General features: G+C 34.2%; 1 protein-coding gene across 3 annotated transcripts in view; it reads right to left on the bottom strand.

Annotated features, from left to right (window-relative positions):
* Nucleotides 1-18,534, bottom strand: part of EPHA3 (EPH receptor A3) — a 354,910-nt gene that overhangs the window by 323,250 nt on the left and 13,126 nt on the right. For all 3 annotated transcript variants that reach the window (XM_032882231.1, XM_032882232.1, XM_032882233.1), the window contains exon 2: nt 12,068-12,132. In XM_032882231.1, coding sequence (XP_032738122.1) covers nt 12,068-12,132 — 65 coding nt within the window. The remainder of the gene's footprint in view (nt 1-12,067; nt 12,133-18,534) is intronic.

Raw genomic sequence — 18,534 nt, 5'->3', positions numbered from 1 at the left:
GCTGTAAGACAGCACAGTCAGACAAAGTAGTTCTAAAACTTGATGGTGTATAATCTGCTAAGTATTAAACCACACAATTTCAAAATCTTCTTTGGTATTGTCCAGACCAAGACAGAAGGGAATAATGAAAAAAGCATGAACTCAGACTCAGAAAGCAATAATATGACCTTGGTCAAGCCACTAACACTCCCAGAGGCTTAGCTGTTTGTCAACATGAGTTGGGGAATTACACTAGATGACTTCTAAAGTCACTGCTATCTTTAAAATTGATTATTCCTTTGAATATATTCTACTGCTCCAAATAAAATAAAATTTTGCTACTCTTGATAAAAAGGGAAGCAGCTTGGGGTGCACAGTTGGTTAAGCATCTGACTTGGTTTCAGCTCAGGTCATGATCTCCAGGTCCTGGGATCAAGCCCCTCATGGGGCTCTGCATTCAGTGTGGAGTCTGCTTGAGATTCTCTCTCCCTCTTCCTCTGTCCCTCCCATTCGAGTTCTCTCTCTCTAAAATAAATGAATAAATCTTAAGAAAAAGTGAAGCAGCTCTGTCAATAAATATTTTCACAAAATTCTACAATTTTGTGAAAACCTAGAAATCACAAAATTTATGATTTATGATTACATTGTTGTTTACTGCCTTTCGAACACTCATGAGAACAGAGAAATTGAAGTCAAAATTATATCACTAATTCTACATTAAAAAATGGCCACCCATCACTTAAATTCAACATTATGGATACAGATGACAAATGGATCTAGGGAATTTCTGAGCAAGCACAGTTTACAAAATGGATTCATATCACTCAGAAGCTTTAATCCCCTTTGGAAACCTTTGACTAAATTCATAAAGTTTATGACTACCAGCTATCTTGGGATTCCATGGCATCGAATAAATATCCAAGTATAGACTGGGAGTTAAAGTTCTTTGGGGTGCCTGGGTGGCTCAGTGGGATAAGCCTCTGCTTTCAGCTTAGGTCATGACCTCAGGGTCCTGGGATCGAGCCCTGCATTGGGCTCTCTGTTCAGCAGGGAGCCTGCTTCCTTCTCTCTCTCTCTGCCTGCCTCTCTGCCTACTTGTGATCTGTGTCAAATAAATAAATAAAATATTAAGAAAAAAAATGTTTAAAAAAAAAAGTTCTTTGAAACCATCACATGGCATCCTTCCTCTCTTTCTGTACTGGCTCTCTTCCATAGTTGCTAGATCCATAGTTCTATTACTTCATGTTGAGAAGAGAGGTCACCATTTTACATTTTTCTGAATTTTAGCTTAATCTCAGGCCCAAAAAAATCATTGACTGATACTGTCACAGGGAAGGGAGACTTAATTACTCTTACCATTCAAGCATTTTATGCTCCCCTTTCTTTCTTTTCCTTTGTCTTCCTTAGTTTACTAGATAATTTTCGTTTCCACTGAATCCTCCAACGGTCTTACAACTTACTCAGTTCTCCAAATTCAGCTTCTCTGTTTCATGCTTTTATTTAAAAAAAAATTCACTAATAAAAAAAGATTTTTTTTTTTTTTAGAATATCCCTTCTTGGAATATGAGGAAAATAGTTAAAATTCAATCTTACACCAAATCACTAAGCTATATAATCAAAGGGATACAAGCAGATCCTAGGTTCCCATACAAGCTACCCATGGGAACTTTCACAATGCTTTTCTGTTTTGTTTTTTTTTCTGACTCTTGTCTGTTCTTCAATTAAAACATCCCCCATAATTACCTAGATTAAAATGTTGCCTTTGAATGTTATACAGTATCTTTAGTGTGGCACATAAAATCCATCAAAAGATGATGCCTGTCATTTTCTAGGAACATCCCATAGCCGTTCCCTAGACAAACTTAAATTCTAGTAACACTTTGATGGAAAATTTTCATATTCTTTTTTTTTTTTAAGATTTCATTTATTTATTTGACAGAGATCACAAGTAGGCAGAGAGGCAGAGAGACTGAGAGGAAGAAGCGGGCTCCCTGCTGAGCAGAAAGCCCAATGCGGGACTCGATCCCAGGACTCTGGGATCATGACCCAAGCCAAAGGCAGAGGCTTTAACCCACTGAGCCACCGAGGCGCCCCGATTTTCATATTCTTTATTGCAATTTTTTAACAATTCATTACTTTTTTATCTCTTTTATGGTGAGCAATGGATGCCAGATGTATAAACAGCGTATATATGCAGTTTAAACTAAATTCCCAGATTACATGAGAGAAATGCAATGATTCTAAAATGAATCATTATAGCAAACTGCAAAGAATAAATTCCCCAAGCTACTGGTCAAGTACTTATAGTCATGTGTTGCATGTTTATTATAAAATCTTAAATGAAAAACATCCAGAGCTATATTAATCATGAAATGTGCTATATTAAGAGGTTGGAATGAACTACAATACAGCATCGGGCAGCAAATGAGTATCTCCATAAGTAATGGTGGCCTCATTACAGCAAATAACAATATTCTAGTACAGTGATTCCCAAATTTGAGCAGCATCACAATCACAGAGGGTCTATGAAAAAGCAGATTCCTGGGTCCCACCCCTCTGGATTTCTAAAGAAATAGGTCTTGGTCTGGATTTTGCATTGTTGTTTACATATTTTAAACTAAGGATTTCAATCTATATATTTATAATTATTATATTATATATTTATTTGCATATAAATATATATCAGAATGAATAAAAATAACTCGTAAAAGTGGACTACTCAGAAAACCCCTTTGATGTTTCTTTTCATATGTCTCATGGAAAAGAGATGAATGATTTTAGCAACCCCCAAGAAACCAGCACCATTTTTCATTAAACTGAACATCATTAGTTCAGTTTAATGAATTGTATATTCATTATTACAAATAATTGTAATAATGGGCTATTAAGGTTGCAGAAGCACTTAAGTGGTCTGTATTGTAAATAGAATAAACTTTAAATTATTTCAGACGCATTTGGAATGTGGAACTTCTTTAAAAAGTGTTTCACACTATATTTTTGCAGGGCAAATTTAATTTTTTTAATCTTCCAAAAAAATTACCCACCATACAATACCAAACCTAAGGATCAAAACCATTAAGTCATGAAATTAAAAAAAGAAAGAAAGAAAGAAAGAAAGAAAGATAGAAAGAAACTTTGGGCAAATTATTATTTTTTACAAATTTCTATCAAAATTCTTGACTTAATAGAATAACAGAATTGAAACACTTTCCCACTGAGGTGTCTATGTTGTTTTTATATCTTATTTCAAAGAAAAATTTGGAAGCTTGAAACATAGTGTTTTAGTATACTTTTTAAAATATTAAAGGAACTGAGGGTGTCTGGGTGGCTCAGTTGGTTAAATGATGGCCTTTGGCTCAGGCCATGACCCCAGAGTCCCATACCAAGTCTCGCATCAGGCTCTCTGCTCAGCGGGAGTCTGCTTCTCCCTCTGACCTTCTCCCTCTCATATGCTCTCTCACTAATTCTCTCTCTAATAAATACATAAATAAAAAATAAATGAATTAATTAAATTAAATATTAAATGAACTGAATGTTTCTCAGCAATAAAAAAGTTGATATTCAGGCTGCTATATACTATTTTGCACATTTCAACAAATTTAATGTATGATGAACTGAGTGAACATAGGAACACAGTTTGCATGAACACAGAAATATACAACATTAGCAATGGAAAAATGGTTTTTATTTTCTTAAGGCACTGATAAAAATTATGTTAAAATAAATAAAAGGTAACATTTTGATTTTTATAAATTAAATGTTGCTAGGATAAATTCTACCTTTGCTTATTTTTACCACTTATCCACATTTCCCCTTCTATTTTGGTGCATTTTGTTTCAAAGTAAGGTGAGAAAGAAAAAACTGAAAAACTTTTCCATGTTTTTCTAATTTGATCAGACATCCTTCCTTGAAAGGTCAGCACAATAGGTGAAAGTGACATATTGAAAATCTATAGCATTGTTCATTCTAGGCAGAAAAATTTCAAATGACCCAGAATCACATATCACATGTGTCAAAAATTTGATTTTTCTAGATCGACTACTCAGCATATGAAGCAGAATTTAGACTATGATTCGTAAAGGCAGAAGCCCAAGTGGTTATTGTTGACAGCCAGTTGTCAAAATATTCTTCCTGCCTTTTAGATACCATTCACAATGTGAAAGCTAGAGATCTAGTAGCTAAGACTTAGAATCCAGACTTCAAAAACAGTAGTAATTCCAACACTGAAGGCAAATTACAGTAAACTGGAGAACAGGAAAACAATGACTTGTTTTAGCGAATATTTTTATTATTCCCACTCCTCTCTACAATTCATTCAATTCTAAACATTTCTACTTTTAGTTAAATGGAATTTATTTGCAGGATTCTGGTTTTTTAACCTTCAAACGACAATCAAGATGAATTTCAATATAGAACTGTTTTTAGCTAGTTTTCTTTCTTGTTTAAGATTTTATTATTTATTTATTTATTTATTTCAATGAGAGCACAAGCGGGAGGGAGAGGGACAAGTAGGTTCCACCTGACTGGTGAGCCCCATGCAGGGCTCGATCTCAGGACTCTGAGATTATGACCTGAGCAGAAATGAAGAGTCAGATGCTTAACGGACTGAGCCACCCAAGTGCCCCTAGCTAATTTTCTTTTCAGTTAACTTCCAATTCATGGGCTGTTAGTAATTAACTAAATAGCCCTGCTAGTACAAACAACAGCATAATATCATATGCAATATAAACGTGGATATCTATACGTTTTATGCTTATAATACATATAGTATGTGTATATATTATAATTTCACATAGCATTTATGCCATTAAAAAAGAGAGTGGAAGCATTAATAAACACCATTTGAAATAACAGATCGGAAATCAAACTTTTTCAACAAATACATAACGTCAACTTAGTTATACTTCCTTATTTTGGAAAGCTTTTATTTTTCATTCATTCAGGCAATTTTAATTTATGGACAGCTATCCCAGGGACTGAATCTGTGGAGAATAAAAGAGGGAGTTTCATGATGGAGACTGGCTTCATAGAGTTTTCAGCTTCCTGGCTGAAATAAGTATCAGTGAAATAACTGCAGAATGTTAATGTAGAATTACAAGCTGTGGAGGTACAAGAGAGAACAAGGAAGATGAGCTTAACAGTATTACATGCTCACCTGGGGGGGTGTGGGTGGATACAGGGGAGGGGTGGCAGGAGAGTGGCATGTGAAAGTGTCAGAAGGTCTCCCTGAAGGAGAGATATTAAAATTTTGAGGAAATTCTCATCACTTAAAATTTTGAAATAAATTAAAGTGGACATGCAACTTTTGACTCATTCATCCATATTTGACCCTTTCGATTCAAAATATAATGCCAAGACTTTATGGACACTTTTGTCTGCACAGATTCAATAGCGTAACAACCATGTGATGTCAAAGGCCATGTTTGGGGCTCTTAACTGAGAAAAAAACGTCAGGTAGTACTATCAATTTTCCTTCTCCTAAATCCAAATCCAAGATGCCACATATAGTCTGAGAGCTAAGATTAGAAGGGGAAATCCTCAAATTTATTTAAAAATAAGAAATTATATTTGTATAGCTCTTTCACATTCATTATCTCGTATATCTTGTCATAGATAACATAAATATCTTATTTGCTCAAATATTCACTACAAAGTGCTGTGACATGGAAATTATTATTATTCCGCTTTTAAAAGTAAAGAGAAATGTTAATGAAGGTTAATTAGCCTATGTCGGATCAAATAGTAGTAAATAGCAAAGCCAGGGGGGCCTGGGCGGCTCAGTGGGTTAAAGCCTCTGCCTTCCACTCAGGTCATGATCCCAGGGTCCTGGGATCAAGTCCAGCATCAGGCTCTCTGCTCAGCAGAGATCCTGCTTCCTCCTCTCTCTGCCTGCCTCTCTGCCTACTTGTGATCTCTGTCTGTCAAATAAATAAAATCTTAAATAAATAAATAAATAAATAGCAAAGCCAGATTTCAAATGCAGTTTTCCAACCCTAAACAATGTAGCTCACTGTATTTTACTACTCTGCATATGATCTTTAACATCATACTAAAGCACTGGGAAAATATAAATAACAATACAATTCACAAAATAATATAAATATAATTATCCATTGCTGTATCCCTCATTTGGAATTTAAGATATTTGATCAGGAAATTAAACATTGTATTCTATCAGAATCCCTTTCGTTTGAAAGTATGGGAAATACTAAGAGTAATTTAAACAAGGAAAATTCTTTTACATACTCAGTGGTTCTGCCAGGTCAGGGCTCTAGGCTAATTTCTCCAGGCTAACCCAAGTGGGTTAGCGCTTTTCTGGTCATGAAGGGAGCACAACTGCTCCAGACAAGGACACTGGGCCGTCACAGGGCAAGCCTGGAGACACAAAGTACTTAGGCTCTCCCCATGTCTTTTTATTAGCAGGAAAATTTTTCCAGAAGTCACTGGAATTCTGCTCCAGATTCACTGGCTTTATTTATTTTTGCCTAAACCAATCACTGGCAAGTGATCATGATTAGCTCTCAGATGAGTCAACTTCGGCTGCACAGAGTCGCAGAGGGGCTATTTTCCAGGGACACGACAGAAGGTGAAAACGTAAACAATATAGGTGCGCCATTCTCAAGAAAAAGCCAGGAAACAGATGTTGGGGACAACCAACAGGGCCTCTTTGCCAAAAGAGCATTTTGGTTTGGTTTTGTTTGTTTTAGCTTGTTTATGTACATTATCACAAGCGAGGCACTAATAAATTTCTAAGGAAATCTTTAAGGAAAAAAATTCTAAAGAAGTTGAAAAAAGAGGAAGGTAGAAAATAAAAAAAAAAAGCTCTGCAATTACTAATTTTGAGAATTCTTTCTATCATCAGCTAATATATATGAATCACTCATTTCAGGCTGTGCTCTTTCTATATTTCCTAAACTCTCTCCTTTAAAAAAAAAAATTTATTACATTCAGTTAGCCACTGTATCATTAGTTTTTGATGTAGTGTTCAGTGATTCATTACTTATGTATAACATCCAGTGCTCATCACAGCACATTCCCCAACCTTCTCCTCATGCTCTTTTGACTATCTGAGCTTCTGTAATTAAGTGAATTGGGGCTCATAATTCCTTTGTACTATTTGGTTAGCATGTCAATACTATTCTAATTATACAGCTCCACCTCCCTCTGATCCTTCTTCTACATTGGTACATATACTAAGAAAGCTTATGTGGTAGATTGGCATTATCAATAAATCAACCAATGAACAAATTTAAATACTAGTCATATTTAAACAAAAGACTCTTTCAAAGTTGTAATAAAATATATAAATGGGCTTTTACATGTGTTGATTGTCCCCTAAATCAAAGAATATTTAACCTAATGATTACTAAAGTTTCTGAAGATAATTATACCCAAAATTCGAACATTTTAATTCACAGTTCATAAAGACAGCCAATGTCATTGCTATGTCTGCTTTACTAAAGTGAACAGACTTAGTGCCAAAACTTATCCATGACAAAAAAAAAAAAAAACCTCTTATCACAAAATAAATTGTGTTCATAACCCCCTGATAATTTCAGTTTACAAACTTTGAGTATTATTTTTAAGAATTTCATTTAGAGGGGTGCCTGGGTGACTCAATTGGTCAAGCATCTGACTCTTGGTTTCAGCTCAGGTCATAACCTCATGGGTCATGAGATCAAGCCCTGCTTGGGATCCACACAGAGCCAGGAGTCTGCTTTGAAATGATTCTTGCTCTCTGCCCCCCACCCACCCGTCACTCTCATGTGCCCTTTCTCTCTCTCTCTTTAAAATAAATAGATATCATTTATTATGATTATACATTATCATAAGTAAGGCACCAATAAATGTCTAAGAAAATCTTTAAGGAAAAATTTTCTAAATAAATAAATAAATCTTTAAAAAAAAACCATTTAGAGAAAACCAAAGTCTCATTAAATTTCCTCCCAGATACTCATTTGGAGAATTTTTTCCAAGCCTAATGGTATAGTACCATAATTTCCTACCAGATTTCCTCTAAGATTTGAAGCATCATTTTAAAATAGAGATAGAAATACTCCTCCCAAAAAAATTACATAGGTTAATTGTAAGTTTTTATGCATGAATACATCTCTGGGGGAAAAGGGGAACAAAAATAGGAAAGAACATACATGAAGGAATGACTCATCGTTGGGCCTTTTCCCCCAAATATATTAATTTTATATAGCTCTGGTATACAATCATTTTTTAAAATTCATATGGCAAAAGATTTGGAATTTGGATGAGTTGAGACTTAGAGAACTTGCCAGCAGTCTCCCAGTTTCTTTTTAGTGACCACAGCTCCTGACAAAGCACCATTATTCATCCCCTAAGCAAGGATTTCTCAACCTGGGCAGTGTTTTTTTGGACCTGATTATTCTTTGTTGTGGGAGTTTGCCCTATTTCTTGCAAGATGTTTAGCAGCACCCCAGACCTTCCACACTAAATGCCAGCAGTGTCCTGCCTTACCATTATGACAACCAACAATATCTCCAGACATTTTCAAATATCTCCATGGAGCCAATTCAAAATTGCCTCCCTACCTACCCACCTCCCCCATTACACTGAAAACCATTGCCCTAAATCAAAAGAGTAGGATTTTCCTTGCTGTTTCCAACAACATGCATGGACCTTTAGGGCATTATGCTATGAAATAAGCCAGACAGAGAAAGATAAATATTACATAATATCACTATTTCACAGAATTTAGGGGGAAAAAAAAGTCAAACCCATAGAAACAGCAGAAAAGTGGGTGTCAGGGACTGAGAAGTAGGAGAAATAGGAAGAAGTAGGTAAAAGAGTACAAACTTTCACTGTAAGATGAATAAGCTCTGTGGATAGAATGTAAAATACAGTGAGTGAAGTTGGTAACACTGTATCGAATAGTTAAAATCTGCTAAGAGAATAGAATTTAAATGTTGTCTCTCTCACACACACACAAAGCAGGGTTTTCAGTTATTTAGTATGCTATAACATTGTTATTACAATTTTTTCCTCCAAACATTATATTCATATTTTAGTTAACCTACAAACAGATGCACTGCTTTTATTGGAGTTAATCAATTAAGACAGTAACAAGTTCAAAATTGCTTCCAGCAACTACATTTCACTTTTTATGGAAAAGCTAAAACAAAAATATCATGATATTTTTAACTATTTCCTTTAAAAACAAAAGGTCACAAAATTAACCTGTTTTTGTTATATTGAAAATGGCACTGGTTAGGCAATAAAAATAATTAAATCTAAAAGCATAAACAATTATAAAAGCAAGGATATTAAATTCCAACTGGTAATTAATTATGCAGTGTTTTTACTCGAGAATTTCACCAGTTTGGGGGGCGCCTGGGTGGCTCAGTGGGTTAAAGCCTCTGCCTTCCGCTCAGGACATGATCTCAGGATCCTGGGAAGGATACCCTCATTGGGCTCTCTGCTCAGTGGGGAGCCTGCCTCCCCCCTCTCTCTTTGCTCTGCCTCCCTGCCTACTTGTGATCTCTGTCAAATAAATAAATAAAATCTTTAAAAAAAAAATTTCATCAGTTTCTCAAAAAGAAATGAATATTAATCAAACATATTCCAAATTATGTTACTTATTTTGTTGTGGACATTTTGGTTAACACAATATACGATTTAGAGGAAAAACACACTACACAGCACCACAGGTTAATAATTCACATCTCTCTCTCTCTCTCTCTCTTTCTCTCTCTCTCTCTCTCTCTCTCTCTCTCTTTTTTTTTTTTCTCTTTTTGCTTTGGGGTCTTGGGATGCTATAAATATCATGACCTGTTGGGGAGATTTTTGTTTTCTCCCTGATAGTTTTAATGATAACTCCGAAAACTTGGGCAGTTGTCTTAGGCGTTTTTTATTTAACTTTATTTTTTCAGTGTTCCAAGATTCATTGTTTATGCATCATACCCAGTGCTTCATGCAATACTTGCCCTCCTTAATACCCACTACTAGGCTCACCCAACCCCCCATTCCCCCTCCCCTCCAAAAGGAAAGACACAGCTGCAAGGAGATGCACCAGGAAAACAATGAAGAGGAAGCTCAAGCTCATGAGGTTGGCTCTCTGAGGCAACCAAAAGCCAAAGGAAAACTGAAAACTGTTTGCTGATAAAGCCATAGAATTTGTGGACAAAAATGAGGTAGGAAATTGGGCAAGAGATGGGAAAAGCCAAGAAGTGAGTTATCCTAAGTAGTGCTTCTTAAATTTAATGTGCTCAGCAATTCCCTGGGGACCATGTTAAGATGCAGATTCTGATTCAGAAAGTCTGGGGCAGGTCCTGAGAGTCTATATCAAAAAATCTCTGGGGGATTGATATTGCTGGTTAGTGCACATACCTACCACACCTTGAATAGTAGAGAACATTTCTCTAGAACATTTCTCCCCACCCCCAACATATCTCTGGAAGCAGAAGTGCCAGTTTTGATTCATCACAATATCTCTTAATATTAACATGGTTAAGTAAATTCACTTATATAGTATTCTCCCCAAAAGTCTTAATATATAGAAATATGTTTTCTTTATACATTCCTCAAAGGAAATCATGAAATAGACTGTTGCTTTGAAATACATGTTAATTTCTTGTTGTTTTTTATAAGCATGTATAACTATCTGTTAGTAAAATGTCACTGTGATTTTTGCTTTTCATACATCCTTAGGCAGCAAGTTTCTATAGTGGATAACCTGACGGAGTAATGAAAAATGCAAATTTCTAAAACCAGAATTAAAATTAGACTTGACTTTAGGGTGATTAGTTTTAAATGAGTTTTCCAGCTCAATCTGGAGTTTTGATTTACTCTTTATGACTACCCAGGATGTGCTTTTATCCTAATAATTTGATTCCTTTTACACCTATGGGAAGACCAAATCCTGGCTTACTTCATATTCTCTCCTCCAAAACAACCAACCAAGTCCTGATTATGTGATAGGTTTTGGCATTGTGTCAATGTCAAGGTGTACCAGGAAGAGAAGCAGATTCAAAGATGACAGATAAATGAAGTATCTCTGATGTAAAACATCCGTTGGTGAAGAAGAAGCTGCAGTACCGTAAAAATCAGTATGTTTAGGCACAAAAATCTAAAGACTGAATATCAGCACTAAGTGGAAGTAATTATAACCTCTTTAAAAAAGGATGAGTAGAAGGAAAAGAAATACACAAATTTGTTCCTACCACAAGTATTTCAAAATAACATTTTACATTTTCCACAAGCTATACTTGGAAGCAAGGTATGTTTAGGCACTTATTACACAATTTCGTAAGAACAAAAATTTTCCAAATGTGTATGATGATCCTCTCCCCTCAACCAAAAAAAAAAAAAAAAAAAAAAAAAAAAGAAGAAAAAAAAAAAAAAAAAAAAAGAAAAAAAAAACTTTCTCACAGAATCTTATCAGAAACGGTTGGGTCACAAAAATACTATACACTTTAGTAATCTATGTCTGGCTTGGTAATGTATTAAAGGTATATAAAGAGTTTAAATTTAAAGGTAGTCAATTTTTTTCTAAATTAAATTCCCCAGGCTTAAGCTGACCTTGATATGTTGCAGATATTTTAAGTGAAGAAATTAAAGCAATGTGAAGAAATTAAGAAATAAAGACCAATGAACAAAAATTTAAGGTTTTACAGAATTGACAGATATATCTTACTTGGATGGTCTCCAAGGCTGCTTTTAATGCTATGACTCTGCAGGTCTCTAAATACACACTTTCTACATTACTTGAAATTTGAAATGTCTTCTCAATTCACCTCTTCTGATCACATCACAAAAAGAATGTTAGATGATCACACTCAGACCATCTACATGATGCCAGTAATAATTAAAAGGTTTAATTAGTGTCATCAAGCAACTGATGGCAATTGATTCAGAAGGAAAAAATAAGACTTCAAAAATTTTAATAGTTCCATTGGACACAAATATCTGGCTCTCTTAGTGCATGTATTGAATATACTGATAAATATATATGTCACCGAAGTAGAGGAGTTCATGTTAGAGGACATACCATTAATTCCCTCTGTTCTCTATGAGACAATGGACAGAATCATGTTTCCTTTCAATAGTTTACCAGACTCACCCCATGTGATGGGTAAGAGATCCATCCCAGCTCCCCTTGAATTGTTTTTGAATCCAGTAGATTGACTAAAAGAAAACACAGATACACAAATGCGGTTAAAATAAATAAATTTCTATTTGCCTCTCTCAAGTTAACGTTGTCTGTTGTTGTTGATATAAGAATAAGACCATGTTTAAAACACAGGACTCTTTATTTTTGTGATAGGAATATGAAAGAAAAAGAAGGAAATGGCAAAGGGAAAGTAATCACGGAAACAGTTAAGGAATTAAATTTCTCTGGCTTTTTTGACTGTGCTTATTTATAATGATAGATCAATATTCAAAATATTGATAACAATTTTTGACCAAGTAATTATAGGTTTAAGGAATAAATGGTAAAAATGAAAAACAGGAAACATTAATGCTAACATATTATCAAAATAACTTAGAAGACCATTAAATTTAACAAATTTACATATGATTTCACTATGAATGAACTTCTTTAATATGCTTCCATAACGAACAAATATTTCTGTTTGTGTCTGTTAGGACATCTTTTTATTGTCTGTGTCCAACAGAAGAATTTTTAATACCACATAAATTGCCTTCTTATGTGTAATAGAAAAACATGCTTAACTAATAATTTCAGGAGAAATCAAAACAAAACTATGTTTTATAAAACTCCCTGGAATAAGCTTTAGTTATTTAAAGAAAGCATTGTTACTCAAAGGCTTTAATGATTTTACTTAGAACTTTGCACTAGCTATTAAAAAGTCTGATGAATAATAAGACACAACATGAATGTGTTTTCATTTTGAATATATTATTAAAGAAAGACAAATCATTTCTTTTTAATTTTTAAAGGTTTTATTTATTTATTTGTCAGAGAGAGAGAGAGAGAGAGAGCAAGTGCACAAGCAGGAAGAGTGGCAGGCAGAGGCAGAGAGAGAAGCAGGCTCCCTGCCAAGCAAGGAGCCCAATGTAGGACTCGATCCCAGGACCCTGGGATCATGACCTGAGCCAAAGGCAGAGGTTTAACTGACTGAGCCACCAGGCATCCCAAATCATTTCTTTTTAATGCAGAGGGTATTAATTGATAATGAATTAGAAATTAAAATATAAAAAGATACTTCAAGTTGAATTAATAACGAAAGGCTCACTTTGTTGATCTATTAAACAATGTAAACTATGGTTTTACCTCATCCTTCATCTAAACCAGAAAGCAATCCCACAATTGACTAATGGAAGAGGTGGAGGAAGTTTACACAAAATAGTTATGTATTATTAACACAAACCAGAGCAGGTGAATCAATAAATACAATGAGAAATCATTTTCAGTTTCCATATATACATAAATCAAAATACAATGTTAATATATGCACTGTGTAAACAGGTCCTTGTGTTGTCAATAAAATATTTCCTGATACATAAAAAATACCACTCTTCAATCACACCAAATAGGAAACATTAATCTTATAAAATGTTAAGTAAAAGATAAAACATATTTTATAGGTGTGAGAATTCTAAATTTTCAAGAACTGCTTTTTAGGGGAGCCTGGGTGGCTCAGTGGGTTAAATTCTGCCTTCTGCTCAGGTAATGATCTCAGGGTCCTGGGATCGAGCCCCGCATTGGACTTTCTGCTCAGCAGGAAGCCTGCTTCCCCCTCCCCCTCTGCCTGCCTCTCTGCCTACTTGTGATCTCTCTCTCTCTCTCTCTCTGTCAAATAAATAAAATAAAATAAAATAAAATAAATAAAACTAAAAAAAAAAAAAGAACTGCTTTTTAAAAGAAGGTATTTGGTTATCTAGATGAGTTTCAAAAAATCCTCCTGACTATTAAGTTAGAAGACATATAATTTTCAAAGTTAGAATCTCTTAAGTTTTGCTAGTGAAAGTACATAAACTTAATTACACTGGAATTCCTTAATGATTAAAGATTTTTTTTCTCACAATGAATTAATCCCACTGAGAAGTAGTTATATTTAGATAAGAGAAGAAACCAGTTGCTGCATGGATTACATAGTGCAATTTCCATAACAGTATTATTTCCCAGGATATCAGTTTGGAAATGAATAGTATGCTTAATTGTATTGAAATTATCTGTCAAAACGATTTTTAAAAACCCTCTACCAATTAATAATGTTACAGATAATATTTCAGATTAATCAATGTTAGAGAACTTTTGAAAATATGAAAATTCACCTTCAGAGTAAAGCATCTTACCAACATTCATTCTAATAGATATGTTCGATTGATGAATCCTACTTTGACAGTTCTATCAGTCATCAGATGATTTCTCTGAGTTTTACATATGATTTGCATAGAATTTACAATACCAATACTCATCATCAGATCATATTTGCAATCCCTTTAGGAGTCTAAATGGTTCAATGTATTTGTGTGTGTGTGTGTAATAACTGAATATGTACTAAATGAATATGTGTCACTCAGCACACTAAGATAAATGGCTGATTTAATTTCAATATTAGTAACCAGAGGAGGAAAGTGTTTGAGGCAAAAGAAGACATGAATATTGTCTCCATTTAGTAAACGACTTATTGGAATGTAGGCTGTTAACTAAGAACTAAGTACCCTTTAGTTTTCTCTGATGATAATGAGGGAGAAGGGACTGGACTAATCATATCAGTATTTGGTGTCTACTCAAAAGAGAATAACTAAGCCAAAAAGAATTATATCACACTGTTGATTAAATAAGTATAATACATTAATTGAATTTATTTCATTTACTTGGAAATGGAAATTTAGTGTACTCTATTTTACATGAATGAGGAAAACACAACAGCATCATTACCCATGATTCTGATTCTGTTGTCTATCAAACATAATTACATCTGTCCTGGTTATCTCACACTGTTGCATCATGTGATGATCAAATAATAGAAATGTATTTAAAGTCTCCATGAGTTTACAACATGCTATACAGATTCAGTGTTCTTGTAAAATTAATATCTGAACTCACAACCATACCATGTTGGTTTATGAATTGTATTTATAATCAACCATGTATATATAACCTAATAGAAAAGAAGAGTGACATCAAAACACTTTTTAAAAGCTTATGTTTTGAGTTCATATGGTGCCTTTTGTTTATAGCCAAATAAGAAAAGCAGAATCTAAGAATACTAGCCACTTTAAAGTGAATGATTGCTAACCTGGGACTTCCCAGGATATAACCTCAAGTCTCCTGTCATCTGTTGTGCAGCAGTCTGAGTGTAGCATAATTGAAATAAGAAAAAGAGAAAATTAATGGAATTTGAAAGTCAGCATGTTGCAAGTGAGTTCTCTGGATATATTGACTAAATCCAACATTGCAATATAACATATTGAACCCGACACTGAATCACGCAAGAACTTGGGTTTCTAATGCTTTCTCTCCTAAAATAGAGGTACACCCTGATCATAGTCTTTTGGTGGTACCAATATACAAATGTTGGGACACATGGAAGAAGCAGAATTGTGACATACAATTATATTCTGTTTTTTGAGTTTTAATGATGATTTGCAATGTGGAACGTTTATTTCAACTGCTGAAAAAATTCTGAGTCCATGATTATAACTTTTAACCAAGAAGAGTTAGGAATATTCTTAAGGTCAGATGGAGGATGGCTTTAATCCTTTAATAACTGCCTTGTGCCAGATTACTTTTCAAAGATATAAATTGTTCCTTACCAGTGTTCATATTCTAATGGTATGATTTCTAAATATTTTTGTTTTGTAACAGGAAACATGTCATTTCATTAATATCAGATTTTCTCTTTAAAAAAATATTTTCAGTTTAAAGGGCTCTATGGCATATATTAACTTTTTAAAGTGATTTAAGCCGGACACATTTTAAAATGTCCTGACTCTGAGCAGAGCAATAAATAAGTGCTTTTTGGCAAAACTGTATTTGGAAATCACTGTCCAAAGTCGGGATGGATATAGTTCTGGGTTTATTTAATGTGTTTTACCCTGCCTAAACTTTATTTCTTTTAAATAAAAGATGTATGGATGGGTAAAGGGGTTCACATTCATGAAAACTGTAAGCGAATCCTTTTTCAAACTCACTGAGTTGGCTTTCAAGCGGGCACTAATGTGAATTTGCTGAGCAAAAGGAATTATAGTCTCTGATGGGAATTAGAAGGGGTAGAATGGAGAACAGGAATAAGAACAAAGTAAGAATAGATAAGTTGGCTCAAACTGGAGCAAGTACTTTTAGAAAGGAGGAAATCTTCCTGTCATTCCTGCCACCGATCTTTACTGTCACTTTTCCCATAAGCTGGATTGTGGGTTTAAGATGTCCAGGAGTCTTGGGGCACCTAAGTGGCTCAGTCGGTTAAACTCCTGCCTTTAACTCAGGTCATGATCCAAGGGTCCTGGGATTGAAGGCCCACACTGCATCTTGATCCTTGCTCAGTGGGGAGCCTACTTCTCCCTCTTACTCTGCCTGCTGTTCTGCCTACTTGTGCTCTCTCTCTCTCTCTCCCTCTCTCTCTGTCAAATAAATAAATAAAATCTAAAAAAAAAAAAGATATCCAGAAGTCTTGCCCTCTCTTCTTTCCTATCCTCCATTATAATGGAGAGACAACCAAACAAATGTCCACTCCTTGGTTCATTTGTACGAACAGTGTTATGAAGAATCATCTATACCAAGAATTTATACCTGTTCCCTTCTTAATAATAATGCAATAATATTTTTAAAGGACTTGATTACTAAAATAAGTGTTTTCAACAAATATTTCCAGCTAGTGAGGACAGATTAAAAATTTAAGGTATACATTTCTGGAGTATTCACTTGGGGAATCATTAACATGCCAAGATTTTTTTGGAAGGCATTTCAAAGCTCTGATTCATGTGACTATGTATCCACTTAGAAAGACTGAGAACTAAACTAATATCCTGTCTTGCAAATTAAGGGCTGCAAATACACAGATATTGCTAAAACAATTTTTAAAATTAAATGACACAATTTCTTACTGAAGTGGAAGATCTTTTCAATTATCTAATAACATGTCACTATGCTTTACAGTAATGCTATTTGTATTTTATAAAATGCTAGTTTCATTTTTTGAAAAAATTGAGTTATAAAAATTATCAAATAATTAATTCTAGGTGATCAGAGGAGTTTAATGGCTAAAGAATTTAGACTCTTATAATAAGAAACATGTTTTCATATGAAACATTCAGCTAAGGTGCCTTTAAAGCCAATTGCAAATAACTGTAGAACCACACAACAGAATAGGAAACCATCCTTTGATTATGTCTTGCATTTACTAAAGAAGAATGAAATTTCCTTTCCTATTCACACTACCACTGTCATTGTCCCAGCCACATTTCTTGTACACTACTTATCTTTATCATTTTCATCACTTTCCGTTACGATAAAAAGAGTAGGTTTGCTCTAGGTTACAGATAGCAGAAGGGTCCTTTAATCTGTTTCTAGGTTGCCCTTAAATGTCACAAATAGAAGAAAATGATACAGGAAGTGATAAATTTTACTGTGGGTGTTGTAATTCTCTGTGTAGTACTCTGGTCAACCATAACATGGAATCAAGAAACCAAGATGTATTTTCTGTCAGAAGTACACCAAAGCTCAGCTGTTCATTTTATTGTACATAATAGGATATGCCATTGAGAAGAAATTTAGAGAAGTCAAAGTTTGATTTATGTACTTATATATGTCAACATAAGTTTTACCTACTGTGATTACATATTCTTAATTTATAGCTCCTGCAGCCTTCCTGTTTATATTTATTTCTACCTAAATATAACTAAAACCGTTTCAATAGATTGAGTTAATATTGTATTTCATAGACTAAAACTTACATAATTTTTTAGGTTATAAATGAAGTGAACAATAACTTATTGTGTGCAGATAAGTCTTCCTATAAACTCTGTTAAATTTTACAGGCATTTTGTGTCACAGAAAAATATTAATTCGTGATAATTTCTCCATCCCAGTTGCCAGCTAAACTCATTATGCAAAAATTCAAGAAAAAGTTCTGAGTGCTAGCAGTTCTGTGGGGAAAAAAAAAAAAAACTTTTGTCACATGGTATTTTAATGGCTTATTTATGTGATTTAGGCAGATTTCTGGATAAGGTGGTATCCTATCAACTTACTCTTCCTTATAAGCTTTTCCTCCTGAGCAATAATTTTGGATTTACTTCTATATAGGTCCTAATTACAGAAGTAACTGTAATTAGCTGTCTCATCTCAATCTTTGCCAAGAGCAGGGAGATCTCTTTGGACTCAAAACATAGTCTCACAATAAGATGTCTGTGTTTTAATGACTAGAGTTGTTCAAGGAAATAACAGAAACACAGACCAAAATTCTGCTTGAAACCCAGACACTTCACAAATGGAAACCCTGTGCTGTTTCTAATGTGTTAAAGTTTTCTCTTTTTTTCCTTCTTAATCTGAGAAATATAAAGTTCATTCTAATATCGTACTATTACGGAGAAAACAGCTATCAAACTATCACTAGGGAA

This window comes from Lontra canadensis, unplaced genomic scaffold (genome assembly GCF_010015895.1).
Source record: "Lontra canadensis isolate GAN:19392208 unplaced genomic scaffold, GSC_riverotter_1.0 scaffold80, whole genome shotgun sequence".
Classification (NCBI taxonomy): domain Eukaryota; kingdom Metazoa; phylum Chordata; class Mammalia; order Carnivora; family Mustelidae; genus Lontra; species Lontra canadensis.
This window is presented reverse-complemented; position numbering and strand designations above follow the sequence as displayed.